The 26648-nt window shown below is 37.4% G+C and overlaps 1 protein-coding gene across 3 annotated transcripts in view; it reads left to right on the top strand.

The window, feature by feature from the left end:
* The window catches only part of CSMD3 (CUB and Sushi multiple domains 3), a 1469470-nt gene that overhangs the window by 1144273 nt on the left and 298549 nt on the right, over positions 1 to 26648 (top strand). For all 3 annotated transcript variants that reach the window (XM_070382828.1, XM_005887888.2, XM_005887887.2), the window contains one exon: positions 1236 to 1430. In XM_070382828.1, coding sequence (XP_070238929.1) covers positions 1236 to 1430 — 195 coding nt within the window. The remainder of the gene's footprint in view (positions 1 to 1235; positions 1431 to 26648) is intronic.

The raw sequence follows: 26648 nt of genomic DNA, 5'->3' as shown, positions 1-26648 counted from the left end.
CCAAGATATTCTTGACTTAAATTACAAAGATTCTATGACTCATATCCAAAGATATACCCATCTCCTGAATTCCCACTAACATAAGATAAATTCTAATGTAGCAAATCACATTTGTTATCTTGAATTTGTGACAGCCCTTCAATGGCACCCCACTCCAGTACTCTTGCCTGGAAAATCCCATGGACGGAGGAGCCTGGTGGGCTGCAGTCCATGGGTCGCTGAGGGTCGGACACGACTGAGCGACTTCACTTTCACTTTTCACTTTCATGCATTGGAAAAGGAAATGGCAACCCACTCCAGTGTTCTTGTCTGGAAAATCCCAGGGACGGGGGAGCCTGGTGGGCTGCTGTCTATGCAGTCGCACAGACTCAGACACGACTGAAGTGATTTAGCAGTTACATTGTACATTTCTATTTATCTGCAATGATAATAAAACGTAAATATTCATGTGTTACCCAGATCTGGTATAACAAAAGTATTCTACCACTTATTTGCCAAAATGGATGAACTAATATATTTCTCCCATATTTTCAAAATATTCTGTCAGTCTCTTTAAACAGTTCTTTGTTGTGAATGGAATTTACTTTTTAATTTGCGTTTTACTATTACCTTTGAAAATTCTTGGCTTTGATATAGACTGTGTCCAATAAGATCATGGTTTGGATATTATAAAGATTTTGCTATTATTTTTAATGGGCAGATCTCTGACAGATATGTGCGGAATGAGTACAGGAGGTAAGTTAAGAGAAATGGCTTCAGGGTGGAGACATAGGATCTTTTACTTTCTTCCTGGTGATTAACTGAAATTAGCATAGGCAGTAGTACTATATCTAAGTTCAGTCACATGAAATGGAGTGTACTTTATTTGGGGGAAGATTGTTTAAATAATGAAATATTAAATAAACAAGTTCTTCTTTTCCAAATAATTCATTTAAAATACTTATGCATGGTTGATAACATAATTATAATAAACTCTGAAACCCTGTTTGACTATATATATTAGATACTAATTTTAACGAGAAGACCAATGAAGAATTTTATCTTTTTTTAACCAATATAAATCAACAAAACATCAGATATGGTTGAGGGCTACTTTGTACTTTTAGCTCTGAAGCAGAGGCAGAAAGCATGTTGGTGCTTTCTGTCTATTTAGAGGCAGAGATGAAGATATACTGATAGCTTCCTAGAATGTGCTATTTTAAAATAATTCATTTTATATCAACATTACTTTACAGCAAAACTCCGAGAGTCCTGCTTTGATCCAGGCAATATAATGAATGGCACCAGACTGGGAATGGATTATAAATTAGGGTCAACAGTAACCTATTACTGTGATGCTGGTTACATTCTTCAAGGATATTCAACACTCACCTGTATCATGGGAGATGATGGAAGACCTGGATGGAATAGAGTCTTACCAAGTTGTCATGGTAAGAAACTACCTTTTGGCTGAGTTTTTATAATTAGAATCAATTAAAGCTACTTCTGTTTTTTTTTAACAAATCAACCATTTAACACATGATCTACAAGTGTGGTGTAGGCAATGCAGATTTTATCGAGGACTTTTTAACTGGTTTCTGTAAATAAATGATTTTGGAAAAGTGCTTATATTCCCACGTGTCTCTAAAGCAATGTGCATGTTATAGTGGGCCAGCTCTCTGAGAGCAGGGATATTTTGTTCATTTTTTTTTATCTTAAGAATTTAAAGGAGTTCCTAAAACTTCAGGTTCTCAGGAAATATTGACTGAGTAATGAGGAAGAAACACATTGAAACTGTTATTTCAACAAAAGTAGATAAATGCAATACCTAGAATATTATCAATAATCAGTGGTAGATCTTAACCAAGCATATGGAGATACATACATTTCTCCTAAGAACTAAGTTGTTTAAAAGGAGTGACCAAGTCAGAGCTACTGAGGCAGCTCCAAAAGCACAAGGAAGACCCAAGTGTGCAAAAAGATGGAGAAATAACTAAAGTTAGTTTCAGTAACATAATATCAGATGAAAGTTGTCAGATCTGCTACAGCTATAGTTAGTACAAGACCAGTGCATCAAATTCAGAATGCTGAAGGATCTGACAATGATCATGGCCAAGAAAATATCATATATCTTAGAAAAAGTCTTAGGGAAAAATATATTCAAAAAGAGACTAAATATTTTTAAGACTAAGACAGTTAACAGAGGCACCTGAAACAGAAACATCATCCTCATTTGGGGATAGGGAATTTGCTAAGCAGTTAACCACAGTAAATAAGCAGCTCTTTCTAATGATTTTGAAGAGATGATCTACTGGACAAACGAAGGAAAACTGTAGGAGTCCCCAGTTAACAATGAAATAAGTTTTAATGATCATGGTTCAGAAATTCATGAATACATATTTCTGGATAAATAGCTGGAGGAATTTATAAAATAAAGTGTATTTACTACTGTGATTTCAGTGGAACAAGAAAAACCAGCAACTCTGATCTGTTGATTAAAAGTTTGGATTTTTGGTGTCTAATGCACATGGTTGTTTTTGTTAGAAATTTAATGTATTCACCTATGAGAATTATATATATATATATATTGGAGAAGGCAGTGGCACCCCACTCCAGTACTCTTGCCTGGAAAATCCCATGGGCCAAGGAGCCTGGTAGGCTGCAGTCCATGGGTCGCTGAGGGTCGGACACGACTGAACGACTTCACTTTCACTTTTCACTTTCATGCATTGGAGAAGGAAATGGCAACCCACTCCAGTGTTCTTGCCTGGAGAATCCCAGGGACAGAGGAGCCTGGTGGGCTGCCGTCTCTGGGGTCACACACAGTCGGACACGACTGAAGTGACGCAGCAACATATATATATATATGATTTCTAACTACCACAAGTCATTTAACCTCTCTAAGCTTGTTCTTTTCATACCGTTCATGGGGTCCTCAAGGCAAGAATACTGAAGTGCTTTGCCATTCCCTTCTCTAGTGGACCACATTCTGTCAGACCTCTCCATCATGACCCGCCCATCTTGGGTTGTCCCACGGGCATGGCTTAGTTTCATTGAGTTAGATAAGGCTGTGGTCCTAGTGTGATTAGATTGACTAGTTTTCTGTGAGGATGGTTTCACTGTGTTTGCCCTCTGATGCCCTCTTGCAACACCTACCGTCTTACTTGGGTTTCTCTTACCTCGGGTGTGGGGTGTCTCTTCTACTTTGCCAACAAAGGTCCGTCTAGTCAAGGCTATGGTTTTTCCCGTGGTCATGTATGGATGTGAGAGTTGGACTATAAAGAAAGCTGAGCGCTGAAGAATTGATGCTTTTGAACTGTGGTGTTGGAGAAGACTCTTGAGAGTCTCTTGGACTGCAATGAGATCAAACCAGTCAATCCTAAAGGAAATCGGTCCTGAATAATCATTGGAAGACTGATGCTGAAGCTGAAACTCCAATATTCTGGCCACCTGATGCGAAGAACTGACTCCTTGGAAAAGACCCTGACGCTGGGAAAGATTGAAGGCAGGAGGAGAAGGGGACGAAAGAGGATGAGATGGTTGGGTGGCATCACCGACTTGATTGACATGAGTTTGAGCAAGCTCTGGAAGTTGGTGAAGGACAGGGAATCCTGGTGTGCTGCAGTCCATGTGGTCACAAAGATTCAGAAATAACTGACCTGACTGAACTGACTTGATGTAATGATTTCATCTATTACAAGATCAGATCAGATCAGATCAGTCAGTCAGTCGTGTCCGACTCTTTGCAACCCCATGAATCGCAGCACACCAGGCCTGTCGTCCCCTTCTCCTCATGCCCCGAGTCCCTCCCAGCATCAGAGTCTTTTCCAATGAGTCAACTCTTCGCATGAGGTGGCCAAAGTACTGGAGTTTCAGCTTTAGCATCATTCCTTCCAAAGAAATCCCAGGGCTGATCTCCTTCAGAATGGACTGGTTGGATCTCCTTGCAGTCCAAGGGACTCTCAAGAGTCTTCTCCAACACCACAGTTCAAAAGCATCAATTCTTCGGCGCTCAGCCTTCTTCACAGTCCAACTCTCACATCCATACATGACCACAGGGAAAACCATAGCCTTGACTAGACGGACCTTTGTTGGCAAAGTAATGTCTCTGCTTTTGAATATGCTATCTAGGGTGGTCATAACTTTCCTTCCAAGGAGTAATCATCTTTTAATTTCATGGCTGCAATCACCATCTGCAGTGATTTTGGAGCCCCCAAAAAATAAAGACTGACACTGTTTCCACGGTTTCCCCATCTATTTCCCATGAAGGGATGGGACCGGATGCCATGATCTTTGTTTTCTGAATGTTGAGCTTTAAGCCAACTTTTTCACTCTCCACTTTCACCTTCATCAAGAGGCTTTTTAGTTCCTCTTCACTTTCTGCCATAAGGGTGGTGTCATCTGCATATCTGAGGGTATTGATATTTCTTCTGGCAATCTTGATTCCAGCTTGTGTTTCTTCCAGTCCAGCATTTCTCATGATGTACTCTGCATATAAGTTAAATAAACAGGGTGACAATATACAGCCTTGACGAACTCCTTTTCCTATTTGGAACCAGTCTGTTGTTCCATGTCCAGTTCTAACTGTTGCTTCCTGACCTGCATACAGATTTCTCAAGAGGCAGATCAAGTGGTCTGGTATTCCTATCTCTTTCAGAATTTTCCACAGTTTATTGTGATCCACACAGTCAAAGGCTTTGGCATAGTCAATAAAGCAGAAATAGATGCTTTTCTGGAACTCTCTTGATTTTTCCATGATCCAGTGGATGTTGGCAATTTGATCTCTGGTTCCTCTGCCTTTTCTAAAACCAGCTTGAACATCAGGAAGTTCACGGTTCACATATTGCTGAAGCCTGGCTTGGGGAATTTTGAGCATTACTTTACTAGCATGTGAGATGAGTGCAATTGTGTGGTAGTTTGAGCATTCTTTGGTGTTGCCTTTCTTTGGGATTGGAATGAAAACGGACCTTTTCCAGTCCTGTGGCCACTGCTGAGTTTTCCAAATTTGCTGGCATATTGAGTGCAGCACTTTGACAGCATCATCTTTCAGGATTTGGAATAGCTCAACTGGAATTATCACCTCCACTAGCTTTGTTCGTAGTGATGCTTTCTACGGCCCACTTGACTTCACATTCCAGGATGTCTGGCTCTAGGTCAGTGATCACAACCATCGTGATTATCTGGGTCATGAAGATCTTTTTTGTACAGTTCTTCTGTTTATTCTTGCCATCTCTTCTCAATATCTTCTATTTCTGTTAGGTCCATACACTTTCTGTCCTTTATCGAGCTCATCTTTGCATGATATGTTCCTTTGGTATCTCTGATTTTCTTGAAGAGATCTCTAGTCTTTCCCATTCTGTTGTTTTCCTCTATTTCTTTGCATTGATTGCTGAAGAAGGCTTTCTTATCTCTTCTTTCTATTCTTTGGAACTCTGCATTCAGATGTTTATATCTTTCCTTTTCTCCTTTGCTTTTTGCTTCTCTTCATTTCACAGCTATTTGTAAGGCCTCCCCAGACAGCCATTTTGCTTTTTTGCATTACAAGATAAAGGAAATAAAAAGGGAAGTAATTATTTTGGATTTAATCTTGCCAAAGAGGAAAATAAAATGATGACATGAAATTTTATGGAAAATGAAGAGAAAGAGTGATTTATTATCTTATAATTTATATCCATACAAAAAGGAAATCCTTTTATAGGCAAAAAAGCATACTAAACTTAGAAAAGCACTTTTCAAAATTTAGTCAGTAATCGTTTATAAACCATGGAAAATTTGCAACATCAGACATGGATAAACCAAAAATTTGATGGAGAAAACTCAAAAGGACACAGAAAACTATAGATCAAAAAGCTAAGTGTTAATCACTGGAATAAATGATTAAATAGGTGTATTTCAGTGACTTAGATGGGAAAGACTAGAGTACCAAAATATATACCATTCACAAAGAATATGCTCACCTAAGATAATCCTATTTATTTTCAACATTTCCAATGTTTCATGGGTCAATTATATCTTAATTAAGTGTACTTTATATATTTGATTGAACAGTCATATGTACAGACAATTTAGAGGTAAGAACAGATCTGACTTCATGTTCTCTTACTCTATGTATAACCTGAGGCAAGCTGAGCCTTGATTTTTAACTCTCAAAAACCAGATAACAGTTGTTAATTCAATAGGTTATTGTGAAGATTCAGTTATTAATCACAACACATAGTAAATCAGACCTAGTAAACTTCCCAACAAATACTGGCGTATTAATACTTGTAAGTTTTAACAGTGTTCCAAAAACATGCATAGCGTTGGAAATCATGCATTGCACTTTGCATTGTATGTTATGTTTCAGATGAACTAACCTTTTTTGTCATTTTAACATTAACTAAATGTAACTGATTTTTATATGAATAAACAGTCACTCATTCCTGAAAATAGCACAGGAGTTGAGTATTTTAAAATTACTTAAGAGAGAATAATTTTTACCATCATTTAAGTTGGATAACAGCATCCATTGATCATAGAAAAAGCAAGAGAATTAAAAAAAAAAAACTACATATTTTTCACTGACTTGCTAAAGCCTTTCACTGTGTGGATCACAACAAACTGGAAATTCTTGAAGAGATGGGAATACCATACCTCACATCCCCCACCGCACCTGTCTCCTGAGAAATCTGTATGCAGGATAAGAAGCAACAGTTAGCACCAGACATGGAAAAACAGACTGGCTAAAAATTGGGAAAGGAGTGTATCAAGGATGCATATTGTCACCTTGCTTATTTAACATAGATGCAGAGTACATGATGTGAGATGCTGGGCTGGATAATTCACAAGCTGGAATCAAGATTGCCAGGAGAAATAACAAGCTCACATATGCAGATGTTACTATTCTAATGACAGAAAGCAAAGAAAAACTAAAGAGCCTCTTGATGAAAGTGAAAGAGGAAAGTGAAAAAGCTGGCTTAAAACTCAACATTCAAAAAACTAAGATCATGTTATTCTATCTCATCACTTCATAGTGAATGGGGGAAAAGTGGAAACAGTGAAGATTTTATTTTCTTGGGCTCCAGAATTACTGAGGATGGTGACTGCAGGCATGAAATTAAAAGATACTTGCTCCTTGGAAGAAAAGCTATGACAAATTAAAAAAACAGACATCACTTTGCACTCAAAGATCCATACAGTCAAAACTATGGTTTTTCTAGTAGTCATGTATGGATGTCAGAATTGGACCACAAAGAAGGCTGAGCTTCAGAGAATTGATATTTTTGATTTGTTGTTCTGGAGAAGACTCTTGAGAGTCCCTTGGACAGCAAGATCAAACCAGTCAATCCTAAAGGAAATCAACCATGAATATTCACTGGAAGGACTGATCCTGAAGCTGAAGCTCCAATACTTTGGCTACCTCATTCAAGAGCCAACTCACTGTAAAAGACCCTGATGCTAGGAAGGATTCAGGGCAGGGAGAGAAGTGGATGGCCAAGGACGAGATGGCAGATAGTATTTCTGATTCAGTGGACATGAGTTTGAGCAAACTCCAGGAGATAATGAAGGACAAAGAAGCCTGGTGTGGTGCTTCTCTGTTGCAAAGAGTTGGACACAACTGAGCAACTGAACAAGAACAAAGTTGGATGTCACTAGACTTTTAGCCATAATACTAAGATATAAAAATCAATTTAAAGTTATTAATACATGCTTTAAGCTCTTAGACAAAAAAACTTGATACATCTTTCTTAAAAATATGATAATACTGGATAATTTCTTATATACTAGAGAGGAAAGGAAAATCCAAATTTTAAAGCTAGGTACTTTTAACTGTAAACAATGATTTAAAAACAAAGGAAAAGCCTGAGTCAACTGTGAGACCTTGTTTATTTTGCACATATAAGCATGAGATAATATTGTGTAATTTGCAAAGTTGTTGGGGGAATTATATTAAATAACTTATTTAAAACATTTAGTCATATGGCTATTACTAAATATTATTTAGTCATAAACTAAGAAGAACTTAATAAATTTTAGTTTCTTTATCAGCTGTTCATGTATCTATTTGTTTTCCCTCATGGTGATCATATACAGTAACTGGCTGACATTCAGATTTAATAAATTAATACCTCAAAAGTCAAAATTAGTGTGTAATGCATGTGCAATAGAGCTAGAAGTTTTTGTTATTCATAAGTATAAATTACTCTTAAGATAAATTTTGTATTTTCTAAGCAAAGTAAAATGTGCATATGATAACTAAGGAAATAATACCAAGATGCTTGCAATTTAACATAATGGAAATCAATGTTCATCTGCTTTACCCTTTTCTAATCTCCTATTCCTCAACTGAGCTTTCTAATAATTTCTGTTTCTAATTGCTCTGGTGGCTCTCTCTATATAACATGAAGCTCTATTGCTTGTTATCCAGCATTAGATAATATCTATTGATTTTCTGATACAAAAGATAAATAGTTATGTCACATCTACAGCCTATCTCTTCAGTGTTTCAGAGTTATGTTATTTTTGATTATTCCAGTAGTTGCCCTTGTCACATGTAAATTTGTTTATGCCTTTATTTGTAATTTCATCAGTGTTTGAGAATTAGCTTGCCAGTTTTTTGTGCTTTACATGCTCAGTCTTACTCTATAGTAGAAATCCTAACTAAAGTATCTGATAATGGAGGCAGGAGATTTTGACTGACTGGTAGACTTTGTTGCAGAGTACATGAGTAGGGGGTTGGCTATTAGACTATGATTCTTAAGTGCCAAAATAAGGAAAGATAGATCAATTGATTGATTGATTAATGTTGATTTAGTCTCACCCTGGAGCAACATAAGTTCATAAAGTCTTGAGCTTCATATTACTCCTTTGCATGTAAGAGACATTAATTTATGTAAGAAAGGTCTTGGTAAATATTTTCTTCACCTGATCTGAACCCTAAGAACTTACAAAGTTTGTCTATCTAGGAAAAGATTTTTATCATGGTTCAGGATTAAGCATACATTTTAAATCTGAAGAAAATATTTTTTAGAGCTTATAGTGGACACCAGGAGATTATATTTGTCAGAATTTAGATCCAAAATGATAGCATCCTGTGGTAAGTCCTCAGGAATGAGAAATCCTGCAGTGTATCTCATGACAGCGTCACATATATTAAATTATGGCAGAACAGGGTATCTGTACCTGCAGTTCACTTAGTGATCCAAAAAAAAACTTGCACTGGGAAAATAATTTTTTCCCTTCTTATTTTTCATTCTTTACTGAAACTCTGAGATGTTTTATCTATAGACATACTGGATTAAAATAGAAATTAAATTATATCATTCTTATCCATGATCTGATTCAATATTAAATAAAAGTATTAAAACACAAATGGTGACAGAATCTGTATTGTCTCTTAGTATTCATTACTTGGTTTATTTCACCTAATTGTATGTCATTTGTTTATGTAAATATATCTCTACCCTGATCTAGAGCACCAGTCATCTCTTGCCGCCCACTTCTCTCCTGACTAGTTTCTCTCATTTCGTTGTTTCTGCATACCATCTCCTTTGAACACAGTAATCTTTAAACCATATGTTAGATTGTCACATAAGTACTCAAAATCCATCCAGTACTTCCTAAATCTGAATAAATGCCAAATATCCTATACTATGAAGCTCTACTTAATCTGCCCATATACACCCTGACCTCTGTAAATATATTCCCTTTTTACTTTACTGTTTGAACCACACTGGCCTCCTGGAGGGTTCTTCAAAACACTCATCACTCTTCTACCTCAGGGCTTTTGCACTTGTTGTCCTTGCTCTTTAAATCTTTTTCTCCAACTCTCTTGCTGACTAGCTATCTCACTTCTTGTAGGTTATGATCACTTGTCTTTTTAATAGAAAAACCATTTCTATTCACTTCCCCCTGCTCTCCAAAGTTCCCAGGATGAAATCAATATATCTAAAATTGAAACAGTATCCTGGATAAAGATATCTCTGATGTATACTTCATTAAATTTGGAATACTGGCTACAGCACAGTACTATAATTTTGTTAGTTGATTTATTGATTGAGGTATAGTTGATATATAACATTAAACTAGTTTCAGGTATACAAAATAATGATTTGATATTTATATGTATTGCCAAATGATCACTGTAGTAAGTCCAGTTAATATCTGTCACCATACATAGTTACAGTTTTGTTTTTTTTTTTCAATGAAGACTTTTAAGATATATTCTCTAAGCAAAGTTTAAATATACAATCAGATCAGATCAGATCAGTCGCTCAGTCGTGTCCGACTCTTTGCGACCCCATGAATCGCAGCATGCCAGGCCTCCCTGTCCATATAGTCACCATGCTCGACATTGCCATGACTTTTTACTCTGTGACTAAACCAACACAATATTCTTGATCTTGTCTAATGCTGTAGCATACAGTGAGCATCCAAATGATACATAATTATAATAATAATACCCTAAGAATAAACATATTTGAACTATTAAAGAATCACTAGCTTGCCACTTATTCTAAAGACAGAGTATCATTCATTCCTTTTTCTCAGGTGCTTAGGTGTATCAATTATACCTAGTTCTGTAGTATTAATAACTATTAGGTATAAAGATATGAATTCAATATTGTCCTTGTCCCTGAAGAGTTTGCAATCTGATGAGATACAGACAGATAAGGTGCATTGCTCAATATATTAATAAAACAGTCTTGTGAGCATTGTGTAGAAGTTACCCCATGGACTGTAACCCACCAGACTCCTCTGTCCATGGGATTTCCCAGGCAAGAATACTGGAGTGGGTTGCCATTTCCTTCTCCAGGGGATCTTCCTGACCCAGGGATTGAACCCACATTGCCTGTGTCTCCTATATTGGCAGGTGGATTCTTTACCACTAGGGCCACTGGGGAAGCCCAAAAATGTAGAAGAAAGAGTAAACAGGGAATATTGGTAGAATTTCAAGCAACTCAATAGGCAAAGTGCCATGGGAAGGAGGACTGTTGGGAATCTTGTGTTGCTCAGAGTTTGAAGTTTTATATAAATATCATTTTATACTTCACCACAACTCTTAGAACTGGGAATACTAAAATTCTTATTTTTATATATTAGAGACCAAGACAAAGAGGTTAAAGTAGTTACTCAGTCATACTTGCCCAGCAGTCTTATTTGGGAGTCCATTTTCTTAATCACTGTCCTGTAGATAGGCTGGGTAATGCAATGACCTTTTTATTGATCTTTTTATAACTCTCAAGACTAAGGCCTGGTTCTTAACCAAAAGTTTAGTTGATTAAATGTTTCATTAAGGAATACATGGCACCAAAAAGAAGTGTGAGATTTTGGATTCCCTACTTACTTCTGTAATCTTCCTCTAGGCTAGGTATGAGAATTAAGAAAACAGTTTTCTTTTACCAATAACTGGTAAAAGTGTTCACTTGAAATGGACTTTTACATTTCATTTGAAATACAACTTTGCACTGAAAGCACATGCCTTAATAAATATAGTCAGTGTTAATTCTTTTGAAAATCTACAGTGTTATTGTTAATGCCTTTGTTTCATTCATGTTAATATAAGTCTTGGATTCTGGAAAAAGAATTAATTCAATTAGCACTGACCTGTAAGACTGATCAAAGTGTATAAACACAACTGTGGTAAACTTAGACATTCAGTAGTCATCTGAAACCATTGTTTGCTCAGCTTCCAACTCTTAATACATATGAAATAATAAACACTTTTGAAAGGAAAGCCCTCTTACTCTGGCAACTGAAGAGAAAGTTTTAAAGGAAAAAAAGAAAAAGTTCATTGTATGATCATAGCTTTCCAACTTTATTTTTTTAATTTTATTTTATTTTTAAACTTTACATAATTGTATTAGTTTTGCCAAATATCAAAATGAAAAAACTGGAAATAGAACTGCCTTATGATCCAGCAATCCCACTGCTGGGCATACACACTGAGGAAACCAGAAGGGAAAGAGACGTGTACCCCAATGTTCATCGCAGCACTGTTTATAATAGCCAGGACATGGAAGCAACCTAGATGTCCAACTTTAGATTTATATTTCATTAGTAACCTGGTATAACCTACTTTTAATTAAATCATATTGTTTTTGTATGAAGAATTAAATAATTGAATTTTTATTTCATATCTTCTGTTTAAATGGCATGATTTACCTTGGGTTAATTCCTTTTTTCAAATCTCCTTGAGGTTTGCAAAATTTTTTTGAGATGTGGAATGAGTCTAGACCCTGTTCTGTTATAAATGCTTATAGAGATTGTCTAATCTAATATACTAAGCCATTTAGCATTTGATGTCATTTAAGTACATGATATAATTAAAGCATGTAGATGAGAGATTCATAGGACAAAGGCCTAGTGGTAAACTACTTTCAAGTATCATCAAATATCTTCCTTTAGTAAGCTACACATAGGAATTTTGTTTACAGACAAAATGCACAGATTATTTGTCAGAATCATGTGTAATATTTTCTGTATTGAAAAAAAAATTATGGTAATATTGGGATAAAACCAAAGCATGTTTTGTTTTCATAGGATAGGAGGAAATGTATTTGAATGGAAATGGGAAGGGAAGCTGATGTTATTGAGCACCTGCTAGTTTCCAGGCACTCTTACATAATCACTCTATTTGGCCTCCTGCATGTTCCTTTAGAGAATCTTTCAGTTCAGTTCAGTTGCTCAGTCATGTCTAACTCTTTGCAACCCCATGAAGCGCAGCACACCAGGCCTCCCGGTCCATCACCAACTCCTGGAGTCCACCCAATCCCATGTCCATCGAGTCAGTGATGCCATCCAACCATCTCATTCTCTGTTGTCCCATTCTCCTCCTGCCCTCAATCTTTCCCAGCATCAGGGTCTTTTCCAATGAGTCAGCTCTTCACATCAGGTGGCCAAAGTATTGGAGTCTCATCTTCAACATCAGTCCTTCCAATGAACACCCAGGACTGCTCTCCTTTAGGATGGACTGGTTGGATCTCCTTGCAGTCCAAGGGACTCTCAAGAGTCTTCTCCAACACCACAGTTCAAAAGCATCAATTCTTCGGCACTCAGCTTTCTTTATAGTCCAACTCTCACATCCATACATGACCACGGGAAAAACCATAGCCTTGACTAGATAGAGCTTTTTTGGCAAAGTAATGTCTCTGCTTTTTAATATGCTGTTTGGGTTGGTCATAACTTGCCTTCCAAGACATAAGCGTCTTTTAATTTCATAGCTGCAATCACCATCTGCAGTGATTTTGGAGCCCCCAAAAATAAAGTCTGACACTGTTTCCACTGTTTCCCCATCTATTTCCCATGTGATGGGACCGGATGCCATGATCTTAGTTTTCTGAATGTTGAGCATTAAGCCAACTTTTTCACTCTCCACTTTCACTTTCATCAAGAGGCTCTTTAGTTCTTCACTTTCTGCCATAAGTGTGGTGTCATCTGCATATCTGAGGTTATTGATATTTCTCCGAGCAATCTTGATTCCAGCTTGTGCTTCCTCCAGCCCAGCATTTCCCATGATGTACTCTGCATATAAGTTAAATAAGCAGGGTGACAATATACAGCCTTGACATACCCCTTTTCCTATTAGGAACCAGTCTGTTGTTCCATGTCCAGCTCTAACTGTTGCTTCCTGACCTGCATACAGATTTCTCAGGAAGCAGATCAAGTGGTCTGGTATTCCCATGTCTTTCAGAATTTTCCACAGTTTATTTTGACCCACACAGTCAAAGAGAATCTTTAACATTGTAATAAGTAAATCCCTGCTCCTTTGGATTCTGGAGCATACCAAATAGAGTCACTGTTATGACAAGAAATTCAATTGCAAATCAATATCTATAATTCAGAGCACATTTTTTTATGACCGCAGACTTGGATTTCATATCTAAACCATTTTTATTTTACCTGGTTTTGATATCTCAGTCACTACACAACGTATCCAGATAGGTAGTTGCATAGCCTTTTATCATGTTAAGATGCCCTCCTTCACTACATTTAGGACTATATGTATGTGGGGCTTCCCAGATGGCTCAGTGGTAAAGAATTTGCTTGCCAATGCGGGAGACATGGGTCCAATTCCTGGCCAGGAAGAACCCCCAGAGAAGGAATGGAAACCTACTCCAGAATTCTTGCCAGGGAAATCCCATGGACAGAGGAGCCTGGCTGGCTACAGTCCTTGGGGTCGCAAAAGAATCAGACACAACTCAGAAACTAATACCACACACAGTGTATATTTAAGTCAGACTTCAAACATGTCTTCCTAGAATGTATTGCCAGTATCTGCAGAAAAATAAAAAAAAATTATACAGAAAATTGAATCAATCAATTCTCTCCTTATAGATGAGGAAAGAAAAGCATTTAACAATAACTTAGAATTCATGCATATATGCATGCTAAGTAACTTCAGTCATATCTGACTCTTCAATCCTATGGACTGTAGCCCACCAGGATCCTCTGTCCATGGGATTCTCCAGGCAAGAATACTGGAGTGGGTTGCCATGCCCTCCTTCAGGGGATCTTCCTGACCCAGGGATCAATCAAACGCACTTATGTCTCCTGCATTGGCAGTAGGTTCTTTACTTCTAGCACCACCTGTGAAGTCCTTAGAAGTCATGGTGAGATTCAAATTGTATTAATGTAATGGGACAGAGTGGACATGGCTGAGCGACTAACACACACACTAGGACACTAGATCTAAAGATAGCCAGTTCTTTACTTCTATTGCGGAACAGGAATCCTACTAACAAAGTTCATTGCACAAAACCTGGAAGAGAAAGAAAGCAATTTTATTATTGAATACGCATATCTGGAGTACAATGCTTGTTGCAGGCAGTCTGTGAAAGACACCATAAAGACCAGACAGAATCTCACACAAATGTATACAGTTAAAAAAAGAACAAGTAACACTTCTTTTGTCTCATTCAGAGGGAAATTGGTATGCTTTTTCTCATGCATACCTTGTGAGTAATCTTGTAAGAACCCTGAGTTAATTTCAGAAGTATGTTTTTTACAGTTTCAAAGGTCAAATAGCTGGAAGCTCTAACTGTAAAATCAAAAGGTTTATCTACTGTGTTTTCAAGGAAACCCTCTAAGAGAGAGGCAAAGGGGATTGCTGCCTCCCTGCCCTTTGTCAAACACAGAAAATTTCATTTCATATGTATACTTTAACCAGTGAGCCATTCACTCCTATATTCCTGAGGGAGATGTATACATAAAAGACAACAAAATAGAGTTACCTGAGCAACAGGGAATATGATTCCTAACCCCAAAACACATCAACTCAACTTGAGTTGATATTGAGTTGATATTGAGTTGATATTGAGTTGATATTGAGCCACATGGGAGAATTACTGAGTAAATCTGAACCATATTTAGGCTATGGTTTAAATAACTTCAAGAATATGTCAACCTTAGGGCTTCACTGATAGCTCAGTTGGTAAAGAATCCACCTGCAATGCAGGAGACCCCGGTTTGATCCCTAGGTCAGGAAGATTCGCTGGAGAAGGAATAGACTGCCCAGTATTCTGGCCTGGAGAATTCCATGGACTATATAGTCCATGGGGTCACAAAGAGTCAGACACGACTAAGGGAGTTTCACTTACATCAACCTTAAGAGGAGGTCTTTCTCCCAAAATTTCAAACCTGAATTTTAGGACCTTTCTGATGCTGGAAAGAATTAATTGATCCTCCTAGGAAAGGAAGCAAAAGAGCAGGAAAGAAAGGGTACTGCAATGCAACTAATATTTTTCAGATCTTCTTAGGTCAAAGCAACAATCTCTGAATCAGTCTTCCTTAAGGAAACAAGTAAACAGAAAATGACAAGGACAGGTGATTTGGGAGGAATCTAATTAGAATAGAATTCCCTTCTATGTGTATGTGTATATTCTGATGAAGCCTATGGACCTTAGAATCATCTTTCATTTTTTTAATTTAATTTTTTTTAATTTTCTATTGGGGTATAGCCAATTAACAATAATATGATAGTTTCAGGTGAGTGGTGAAGGGACTAACCATACATACACATGTATCCATTCTCCCCCAAACTCTCCTTCCCTACAGGCTGCCACATAACATTGAGGAGAGTTCCCTGTGCTATACAATAGGTCCTTATTGGTTATTCATTTTAAATGTATTAGTGTGGTACATGGCCATCCCAAATTCCCTCACTATCCCTTTCCCTATGCTTACCCCTGGCAACCATAAGTTCATTCTGTAAGCCTGTAAGTCTCTTTCTGTTTTGTAAGTAAGTTAGTTCATTTATATAATTTCTTTTTAAATTCAACATATAAGGGGTGCCATGCGATATTTCTCCTTCTCTATCTGATTTACTTTACTCAGTATGACAATCTCTAGGTCTATGTTGCTGCAAATGGCATTATTTCATTCTTTTTAATGACTAAATGATATACCATTGTCTATATGTACCACATCTTCTTTATCCATTCTTCTGTTGATGAACATTAAGTTGCTTCCATGTCTTGGCTATCGTAAACAGTGCTTTAATGAACATTGGGGTGCAGATTATGTTTTTCTCTGAATATATGCCCACAAGTGGGATTATAGGGTGGTCATATGACAGCTCTATTTTTAAAGGAACCTCCATTGTATTCTCCATAGTGACTGTACCAATTTGCGTTCCCACCAGCAGTGTAGGAGGGTTCCCTTCTCTCTACACCCTCTCCAGCATTTGTTGTTTGTAAATTTTTTGATGATAGACATTTTGGCTGGTGATATCTCATCATCTTTTTAAACACACAAAGTAAAATAACTCACATAGGCTTGGAAGAGAAACCAATAATATTGAAATATTATTTCAATAATAATATAATAACTATATCCATATAGTTATCAAAGTACTGTAATAAAAAAATACTTTTATGTAGTAATATATATACTTAATTAATGCCTTAACTTGGAAGTTACAGTTTCAATTAATTTTTAGTAGTGATAAGAATAAACAATATTTTGAGGTATCTGCAACAATTTTAGGTAATATAAAATATATCTGATTTTTTTTGTCAACAAAGTCCCAGTTACTTCTGTTGCTAACATACTTTGTTTCTTACATTCAAAAGTAAAGGAAATGCTAAAATTTAGTTATAAAACATTAGCTAGAATCTAATGAAAATATAGACATTTTATCCCATCTAATTTATGAAACAAGGTAAAGAAACCCCTGAATTACAAGAAAAAAAAAAAAGGAATATCGGCCAATTCCTACTCCCTTTCACTAGTAATGTTGGCTCTTGTTTCCCTCCAGATTTCTAAAGGATAAAGAATCCAGAGAAATCGAGGATATCACCCACACTATCAATAGCTGAGCACAGGAAAGTCTCCCAAACCTTGAGCAGACAGCTGAATGGAAGATGTAGGTCCCTGTTCCTTTGGGATGGAGAACTTTACTCTTTATCCTTAGGGAAAATTAAGAGGAGAGGAAAATGAAAGCAAATAACTGTGGAGGGCAAAATGACTGGGCAGGACCGCTAAAAGGCATCCCTGTGTCTCTCAAGTGAAGAGTAGCAGAAACACCAGAGAAGTTTCTCCTGCCTTTTTCAAAGCTTTGTATTCCTTCTGGGGTTGAGGAGGTTAGTCTATCTTCCTAAGGCATTCATGAAAGCCTCATTATAGCACTTCCAGGAGATTCTGGAGTAGGTCAGGAGAGTTTCTTAATTCATTTCATTTTAGACCACATCATATGCCAGATGGAGCAGACATTTTGTGTTCCAATTCCAGTTTGAATTTTCCCCTCTTCCAGGCCTACTCAAGTCAGTAAATAATTAAGCTGGAAATCAAAACTACACCTCTCTGATACTTAAACTTTGGGTTGCATTTATTGTGATACCCTAAGCAAAGAGTTTTGAAAAATCTCTGAGTTTTGCATTCTATGCATTTAGTCAACAGCAAGATATTAATATAATGTATATTTTATTTTTCCTAACATTCACTGCATACATTTATTAGAAGCCCACTATATACACAGACTATGCCAGGCTCCAGAGGTAGAAACAGTGTGCAAAAAATACATAGAAACTTTAACTTAAGAGGTCATGGAGTCAAGAGACAGAAATAGGTATTTTACAAATAAATATATAATTACAAGTTGTTATGAATGTCATGAAATTAATTGATGAAAAACTGCATGATGGGGCTTCTAAACTAATCTGGAAAACAGGAACAAAACTTTCTTGAGAAAGCAACGTTTGTGAGATGATCAAATAGGAGTTAATAAATTGCTACAGGGTTGGTTTGTTTTTTTTTTTCTCTCTCTCTCTAAACTTACGTATCTTAGGCTGATATGTTAGCTATTTTAACTAATATTTTAATAATAAAAGGGATTATAATTGGTAAAAATTGAGAGGGAAGTATGAAACCAAGCAACGACAAGAGATTTAAGTTTTTTAAATGCACCAATAACTCCATTAAAATCATTTTAAGAGCTTGCCTTCCTGTACATAGTTTCCTACAAAATCATTGATTAATGATGTCTAGGGTCTTGGGAGTGGAGCAAATGAGGAGTGACTGCTGATAAGCATAGGAATTCTTTTGGGGTGACAAAAATATTATGAAATTAGTTAGTGGGGTTGGTGACATAACTTTGGGAATATACTAAGTTCAGTTCAGTTCAGTCGCTCAGTCGTGTCCAACTCTTTGCGACCCCATGAATCGCAGCATGCCAGGCCTCCCTGTCCATCACCAACTCCCAGAGTTTACCTAAACTCATCTCCATTGAATCTGTTATGCCATCCAACCATCTCATCCTCTGTCATCCCCTTCTCCTCCCGCCTTCAATCTTTCCCAGCTTCAGGGTCTTTTCAAGGAATCAGTTCTCGTATCGGGTGGCCAAAGTATTGGAGTTTCAGCTTCAACATCAGTCCTTCCAATGAACACTAAGGACTGATATCCTTTAGGATGGACTGGTTGGATCTCTTTGCAGTCCAAGGAACTCTCAAAAGTCTTCTCCAATCCCAGAGTTCAAAAGTATCCATTCTTTGGTGCTCAGCTTTCTTGATACTCTAATTCTCATATCCATAGGTGACTACTGGAAAAACCATAGCCTTGACTAGACAGACATTGATTTGGAAAAGTAATGTCTCTGATTTTTAATATGCTGTCTAGGTTGGTCATAACTTTCCTTCCAAGAAGTGAAGGTCTTTTAATTTCACAGCTGCAGTCACCATCTGCCGTGATCTTGGAGCCCAGAAAAATAAAGTCAGCCACTGTTTCCACTGTTTGCCCATCTATTTGCCATGAAATGATGGGACCAGAGGCCATGATCTTAATTTTCTGAATATTGAGCATTAAGCCAACTTTTTCACTCTCCTCTTTCACTTTCATCAAGAGGCTCATTAGTTCTTCTTCACTTTCTGCCATAAAGGAGATGTCATCTGCATATCTGAGGTTATTGATATTTCTCCTGGCAATCTTGAATCCAGATTGTGCTTCATCCAGCCCAGTGATCTCATGATGTATTCTGCATATAAATTAATTAAACAGGGTGACAATATACAGCCTTGAGGTACTCCTTTTCCTATTAGGAACCAGTCTGTTGCTCTACGTCCAGTTCTAACTGTTGCTTCCTGACCTGCATACAGATTTCTCAAGAGGAAGGTCAGGTGGTCTGGTATTCCCATCTCTTTCAGAATTTTCCACATTTTGTTGTGATCTACATAGTCAAAGGCTTTGGCACAGTCAATTAAGCAGAAATAGATGTTTGTCTGGAACTCTCTTGCTATTTTGATGATCCAGCAGATGTTGGCAATTTAATCTCTGGTTCCTCTGCCTTTTCTTTTTTTTTTTTCTTATTTATTTATTTAAAACCAGCTTGAACATCTGGAAGTTCACATTCACATATTGCTGAAGCCTGGCTTGGATTTATGTGGTAGTTTGAGCATTCCTTGGCATTGTCTTTCTTTGAGATTGGAATGAAAACTGACCTTTTCCAGTCCTGTAGCCACTGCTGAGTTTTCCAAATTTGCTGGCCTATTGAAGGCAGCACTTTCACAGCATCATCTTTCAGGATTTGAAATAGCTCAGCTGTAATTCCAGCACCTCCAATAGCTTTGTTCGTAGTGATGCCTCATAAGGCCCACTTGACTTCACATTCTAGGATGTCTGGCTCTAGGTGAGTGATCACACCATCCTAACCATCTGGGTCATGAAAATCTTTTTTGTACATTTCTTCTGTGTAGTCTTGCCACCTCTTCTTAATATCTTCTGCTTCTACTAGTTTCATACCATTTCTGTCCTTTATTGTGCCCATCTTTGCATGAAATGTTCTCTTGGTATCTCTAATTTTCTTGGAGAGATCTCTAGTCTTTCCCATTCTATTGTTTTCCTCTATTTCTTGGCACTGATCACTGAGGAAGGCTTTCTTATCTCTCCTTGCTATTCTTTGGAACTCTGTATTCAAATGGGTGTACCTTTCCTTTTCTCCTTTGTTTTTCTTTTCTCTTCTTTTCACAGCTGTTTGTAAGGCCTCCTCAAAGAGCTATTTTGCATTTTTGCATTTCTTTTTCTTGTGGATGGTCTTGATCCCTGTCTTCTATACAATGTCACGAACCTCCATCCATAGTTCATCAGGCACTCTGTCTATCAGATCTAGTCCCTTTAATCTATTTCCCACTTCCACTGTATAATCATAAGGGATTTTATTTAGATCATACCTGAATGGTCTAATGCTTTTCCACACTTTCTTCAATTTAAGTCTGAATTTGGCAATAAGGAGTTCATGATCTGAGCCACAGTCAGCTCCTGGTCTTGTTTTTGCTGACTGTATAGAGCTTCTCCATCTTTGGCTGAAAGAATATAATCAATCTGATTTTGGTGTTGACCATCTGGTGATGTCCATGTGTAGAGTTTTCTCCTGTGTTTTTGGAGGAGGGTGTTTTCTATTATCAGTGCTTTCTCTTGGCAAAACTCTATTAGCCTTTACCCTGCTTCATTCTGTACTCAAATGCCAAATTTTCATGTTACTCCAAGTGTTTCTTGACTTCCTACTTTTGCATTCCAGTCACCTATAATGAAAAGGGCATTGTTTTGCAGTGTTAGTTCTAAAAGGTCTTGTAGGTCTTCATAGAACCGTTCCACTTCAGCTTCTTCAGCATTACTGGTCAGGGAATAAGACTTGGATTACTGTGATATTGAATGGTTTGCCTTGGACACAAACAGAGATCATTCTGTCATTTTTGAGATTGCATCCAAGTACTACATTTCAAACTCATTTATTGACTCTGATGGCTACTCCATTTCTTCTAAGGGATTCTTGCCCACAGTAGTAGATATGATGGTCATCCGAGTTAAATTCATCCATTCCAGTGCATTTTAGTTCACTGATTTCTAAAATGTCAGTGTTCACTCTTGCCATCTCCTGTTTGACCACTTCCAATTTTCCTTGATTCGTGGACCTAACATTCCAGGTTCCTATGCGGTATTGCTCTGTGACATTCAAGTGGGCTATATCAGGGTCCACTAGAAGTGGACCCTACTTTTATAAGTACAGCAATTCTTTCGACCTGAAGGGGTTACAGGCCACATATAGTAAATCATTGATTTAATGTATACCATATTGCTCTTTTTTGACCTGTAAGGTTCATCGCTTTTGAAAGTACCTAAACTTGCTCTCTGAGAAAATTTTATATATTATATAGTAATTTTCAATATAGAGTATATTTGATGATAAATTATGCATTACACAATGAAAATACAGAATTGAAATTGTGAGTAGTTTAAGGCTGTGTTGGGTATAATATAAAGTGTCTAAGATATATGCACACATAAGTACCTCTTCCATGTAAATGATTTGAGAGCCTTCTATCTCTCTCAGTGGAAGGTACCTTGATTTTCCTTGTTATTCAGTAAGGCAATGGCACCCCCACTCCAGTACTCTTGCCTGGAAAATCCCGTAGACGGAGGAGCCTGGTAGGCTGCAGTCCATGGGGTCGCGACAAGTCGGACATGACTGAGTGACTTCACTTTCACTTTTCACTTTCATGCATTGGAGAAGGAAATGGCAACCCACTCCAGTGTTCTTGCCTGGAGAATCTCAGGGACGGGAAGCCTGGTTGGCTGCCGTCTATGGGGTTGCACAGAGTCGGACACGACTGAAGTGACTTAGCAGTAGCAGCAGCAGTCCTCTTCCAACGCATACACTTGGTCAAACCATCAGTGGGAAGTCCTTTTTATTGCTCTAGAATCCTCAAAATGTAGTTTTGATCTTCCACAGATTTCCCTAGAAATACCATATCTGTTTATTGCATCACTGCTTCATAGTTCACAGTATAGTTACAGCATGAACATATTTTACTTGTACAAATTAAATCATACACATTTATCCAAAAGAGGATTAAAAAAGCAAACAGGAAAAGAAGGAAAAAGAAAAATAATACAATATTGAATTGTGTGGGTGACCGCCACCTCAGTGAGGGTAAGTTACACACAGATAAACTGGTAGCAAAGATTTGCTGCTGTGAAATGAATGGTAGATATGTTTACCATTCCTTCAGTGAAACTCAATATCCATGTGGCTATCAGATTGTAAAAATCTTATCCTTTCATATATTTCCAATGTTTAAAGATACATATCCTACCCATATAGTGTCTCTAAATGTGAAGCAATACTGATTCCTGGTAATCAGGGAAACAGCAAATAAGTCAATCCCAGAGAAAGGAAAAAAAAAGGCTTACATGGATTTACTGAAAGGATGCATCTTCCCCCCCCCCACTTTAAACAAGATGTTTATTTAAACGACAAGACACTTGACTTGAAGGGAAAACTATCTAGGATTCATTTCTTTTAACAGAAATTTCTCCCTACTTAGGGCTTCCCACATGGAGCAGTGGTAAAGAATCTGCCTGCCAGTGCAGAAGATGCAAGAGACTCAGGTTCCATCCCTGCATCCAGCAAATCCCCTGGAGAAGGCAATGGCAACCTCTCCAGTATTCTTGCCTGGGAAATTTCATGGACATAGGAGCCTGGTGGGCTACAGTCCATGGTGTGACAAACAGTCGGATGTGACTGAGCACACACTCACTCACACACACACATACACACATCCCTACATAAAGACAGACTGTCCTACATGTAACAGCTATGTACAAAAATGTTATAAAATTTCCCTTGGTTTACAATGATAAATGAAAAACTTTAAAATTCTCCAGTCAAACAAGGTATGCAAGGATTTTTATGATGCTCTTAAAAGGAAAAAAAAAAATAACAGAGCAAAATAACTGGAATAAAAAAATAATAACTGAATTAGCTTCAGTAGTACCTTCAAGTCAGTATTATATTTGCTGTCAGTCATGAGTCCTTCCTTGGGCTTTCTTATCATCCGCCATGGTGAACACTGGAGTCTCCTTAACTGCTGTTTCACAAAAGAGGTACCAGGTATGCCCTGTACGAACACACAAGCAGCACCAGGAACGGCAGAAGCAGGACAGGGTATACCTTGAATGTCTTGGATTTAAGTCAATTTCTGGGGTAATTTCAACCAAATGAAATGTCTGTGTTGTGCTGATATGGAACACCATTTTAGAAGAGCATGGTCTGGGCAAGCATAGTTCATTTAATCACCTACTAGACTTTTATGGAGAACCTACTGTGTTTCAGATATGTTCTAGAAAGAGAAAAGGAAAATTCTAAGACTTTTGTGTTTAAAAAATCACTAGCTGTGGTAGGAACTTGTGGGGATGAGTGGAACTTGGAGTCTGTTGAAAGAGCCCAAATGGAAACTTTTGGGAGTCTGGTTTACAATAGTTACAGTGGCAGAGAGGAGAGGAGAGGCTGATAAGCTACAGGAAGATATAAGCAAGTCAGGGAGAAAGTGTCAAGAATAATGGCATTTTGCCTGAAAAAGGATATATATGTATACATACATGTATATGTCACTTTGTTGTACATCTGAAACTAACACAACACTTTAACTATACCTCAGTGAAAGTGGTTAAAAAGAGAATAATGGCATTTTATGATACAGTAGGTCATTTCACATTTTTAGTATTTAAATTTTTTCACTCTATATGTATATATAAAACAATTCTTTAGTGCTATGAAATCATAACTAATTACAGCAAATAATATAAATGTTAGAATTATTTTCAAAATAATAGCACATTTTAGAATTAGCATTTTGTAAAGTATATCCTGAGGAACATTGGTCCTGTGAAATGAAAAAGGGTCTCCATGATCAAATAAGTTTGTAAGAAGGAGTATGACATTCCCCAAACTTTACTAAAGTCTCAGTTAAGTCTCATAGCATAAAACCATGTTCATTTTACTTAATCACAGAATATCTCTTCTCATAATACATGTGTTCTACAAAAATGCTATTAATATAGATTTAAGGGTAGTCATATGTATCATATAAGTTATAATCAGCAACAGGTGAGTTCTTATGCAGTGCATCACAATGGATATCTGCTGTTTAAAAACACAGCCAGTTTGACAAAAGGCCGACAAGTATGAGTCAAATGGCAAAAATAAGAATAGAATAAAAGGTCCTGCCTTGCTTTTATTCTACTGATTGTTTAATAGAGCCAGAGAGTTAAAAGCTGACCTTTTCTGAACTAGCCAATAAAATGAAATTAAAACAGGAAGAGAGACATGAATACAGAAAGCATCTAGGAATCAACTTTAGAAGAATTAGTAAAGTTGGCCTGACTTAGTCATGCTTTCATTTGGATTTATATAAACATACAACAGATTACATCTTTACCTCACAGCATAGTGAATTTTCCTGCATAAGTTTCCTGCAGCATAACTTACTGCATAAAATAGTATCAGTCATCACAGTATTCAACATAACTGACTATAAAATAGGCCATACTGTAAGTAATGACCAGAAAAAATATAAAATTATTGCTTCCAGTACAAATAACAAAATCTAACATAATACTAGGTACCATAAAGAGCTGTGATTATACAGCAACCCTGTATATATTCATTATATACATGAATGTATACATTTATACATTTAATGTATACATAAGTGTATGCATTATATACATATATAAAACAAATCGTATTTTCATATTTTATAAATGAGATTTTTAACAAGAGCTGCCACCAAATGTTTGTTATACAAAATAAAATAACAAAAACCACATTGAGGCTATCAGATGTATGGTAATGTGGAATAGCAGAATGTTCATGCTGCTGCTGCTAAGTCGCTTCAGTCATGTCTGACTCTGTGCGACCCCAGAGATGACAGCCCACCAGGCTCCCCCGTCCCTGGGATTCTCCAGGCAAGAACACTGGAGTGGGTTGCCATTTCCTTCTCCAATGCATGAAAGTGAAAAGTGAAAGTGAAGTCGTTCAGTCGTGTCCGACTTTAGCGACCCCATGGACTGCAGCCCACCAGGCTCCTCCGTCCATGGGATTTTCCAGGCAAGAGTACTGGAGTGGGGTGCCATTGACTAAGTCAAAAAGCAGAACTTAACTTAGAAGCTCTTATTTCTATTCATTCTTTCCAAATGTAAAAATAAGAACATTTGCCATATTCTTTCAAAGTATTGTCATTTTGGAGCACTTTAAAATCAGGAAGAAAATTAACATAAAGCATGCTGCTTATTCTTGAATGATTTTCTCATCAGTAATATTATTAGTTGAATAAAGTTATCAGTGCCAAAATAAGAATACACCTGACTACTCTAATCTCAAACAATAATGAGTGATGAGAGCAATACGTCTTTGGTTATTATCATCACTGTCAATTTGTTGTTGTTCTGGGGAATTCTAATTTTAATATGTATAATTCTTACTATTTATTACCATTTTATAGAACATTAAAAGGAAAAAAGGTAAAATATTCATTAGCCACCCAACTCAGTACAACTTACTGTTTGTTTTGTGTGTGTGTGTGTGTTTTGAATATATTGTTGTATTTTTAAACTTTGGTAGGAAAAGGCAATGGCACCCCACTCCAGTACTCTTGCCTGGAAAATCCCATGGCTGGAGGAGCCTGGTGGGCTACAGTCCATGGGGTCCTGAAGAGTCAGACACGACTGAGCGACTTCACTTTCCCTTTTCACTTTCATGCATTGGAGAAGGAAATGGCAACCCACTCCAGTGTTCTTGCCTGGAGAATCCCAGGGATGGGGGAGCCTGGTGGGCTGCCGTCTATGGAGTCACACAGAGTCGGACACGACTGACGCGACTTAGCAGCAGCAGCAGGAAACCCATCAAAAGCTTTGGCTTTTTCAAACTCATGACTCTTTTCAAGCCACCTAACATCACTGCATTCAGTTCTTTAAAAGGAAAATCAGGCATTAATTCCAGTAAATTCCCAGCATAAAACCTGTGTATTTTCATTTTTCTTTAGCACTTTTCTCAAGTGACAGAGGACTGTCACTAATGCTTTCTAAAGTTAATCAGTCAGTTTTAGTTTTTTATTTTATATTAGCTCAGCTGGTAAAGAATTTGCCTACAATGCAAGAGACCCTGGTTCTATTCCTGGGTCAGGAAGATCCCCTGGAGAAGGGATAGGCTACCCAATCCAGTATTCATGGGCTTCCCTGGTGGCTCAGCTAGTAAAGAATCCAGCTTCAATGCTGGAGTCCTGGATTTGAACCCTGGGTTGGGAAGATCCCCTGAAGGAGGGCATGACAACCCACTCCAGTATTCTTGTTGTGAGAATCCCCACAGACAGAGGAGCCTGGTGGGCTATAGCCCATGGGGTTGCAAAGAATCAGACATGACT

This window comes from Bos mutus, chromosome 14 (assembly GCF_027580195.1).
Source record: "Bos mutus isolate GX-2022 chromosome 14, NWIPB_WYAK_1.1, whole genome shotgun sequence".
NCBI lineage: Eukaryota > Metazoa > Chordata > Mammalia > Artiodactyla > Bovidae > Bos > Bos mutus.
This window is presented reverse-complemented; position numbering and strand designations above follow the sequence as displayed.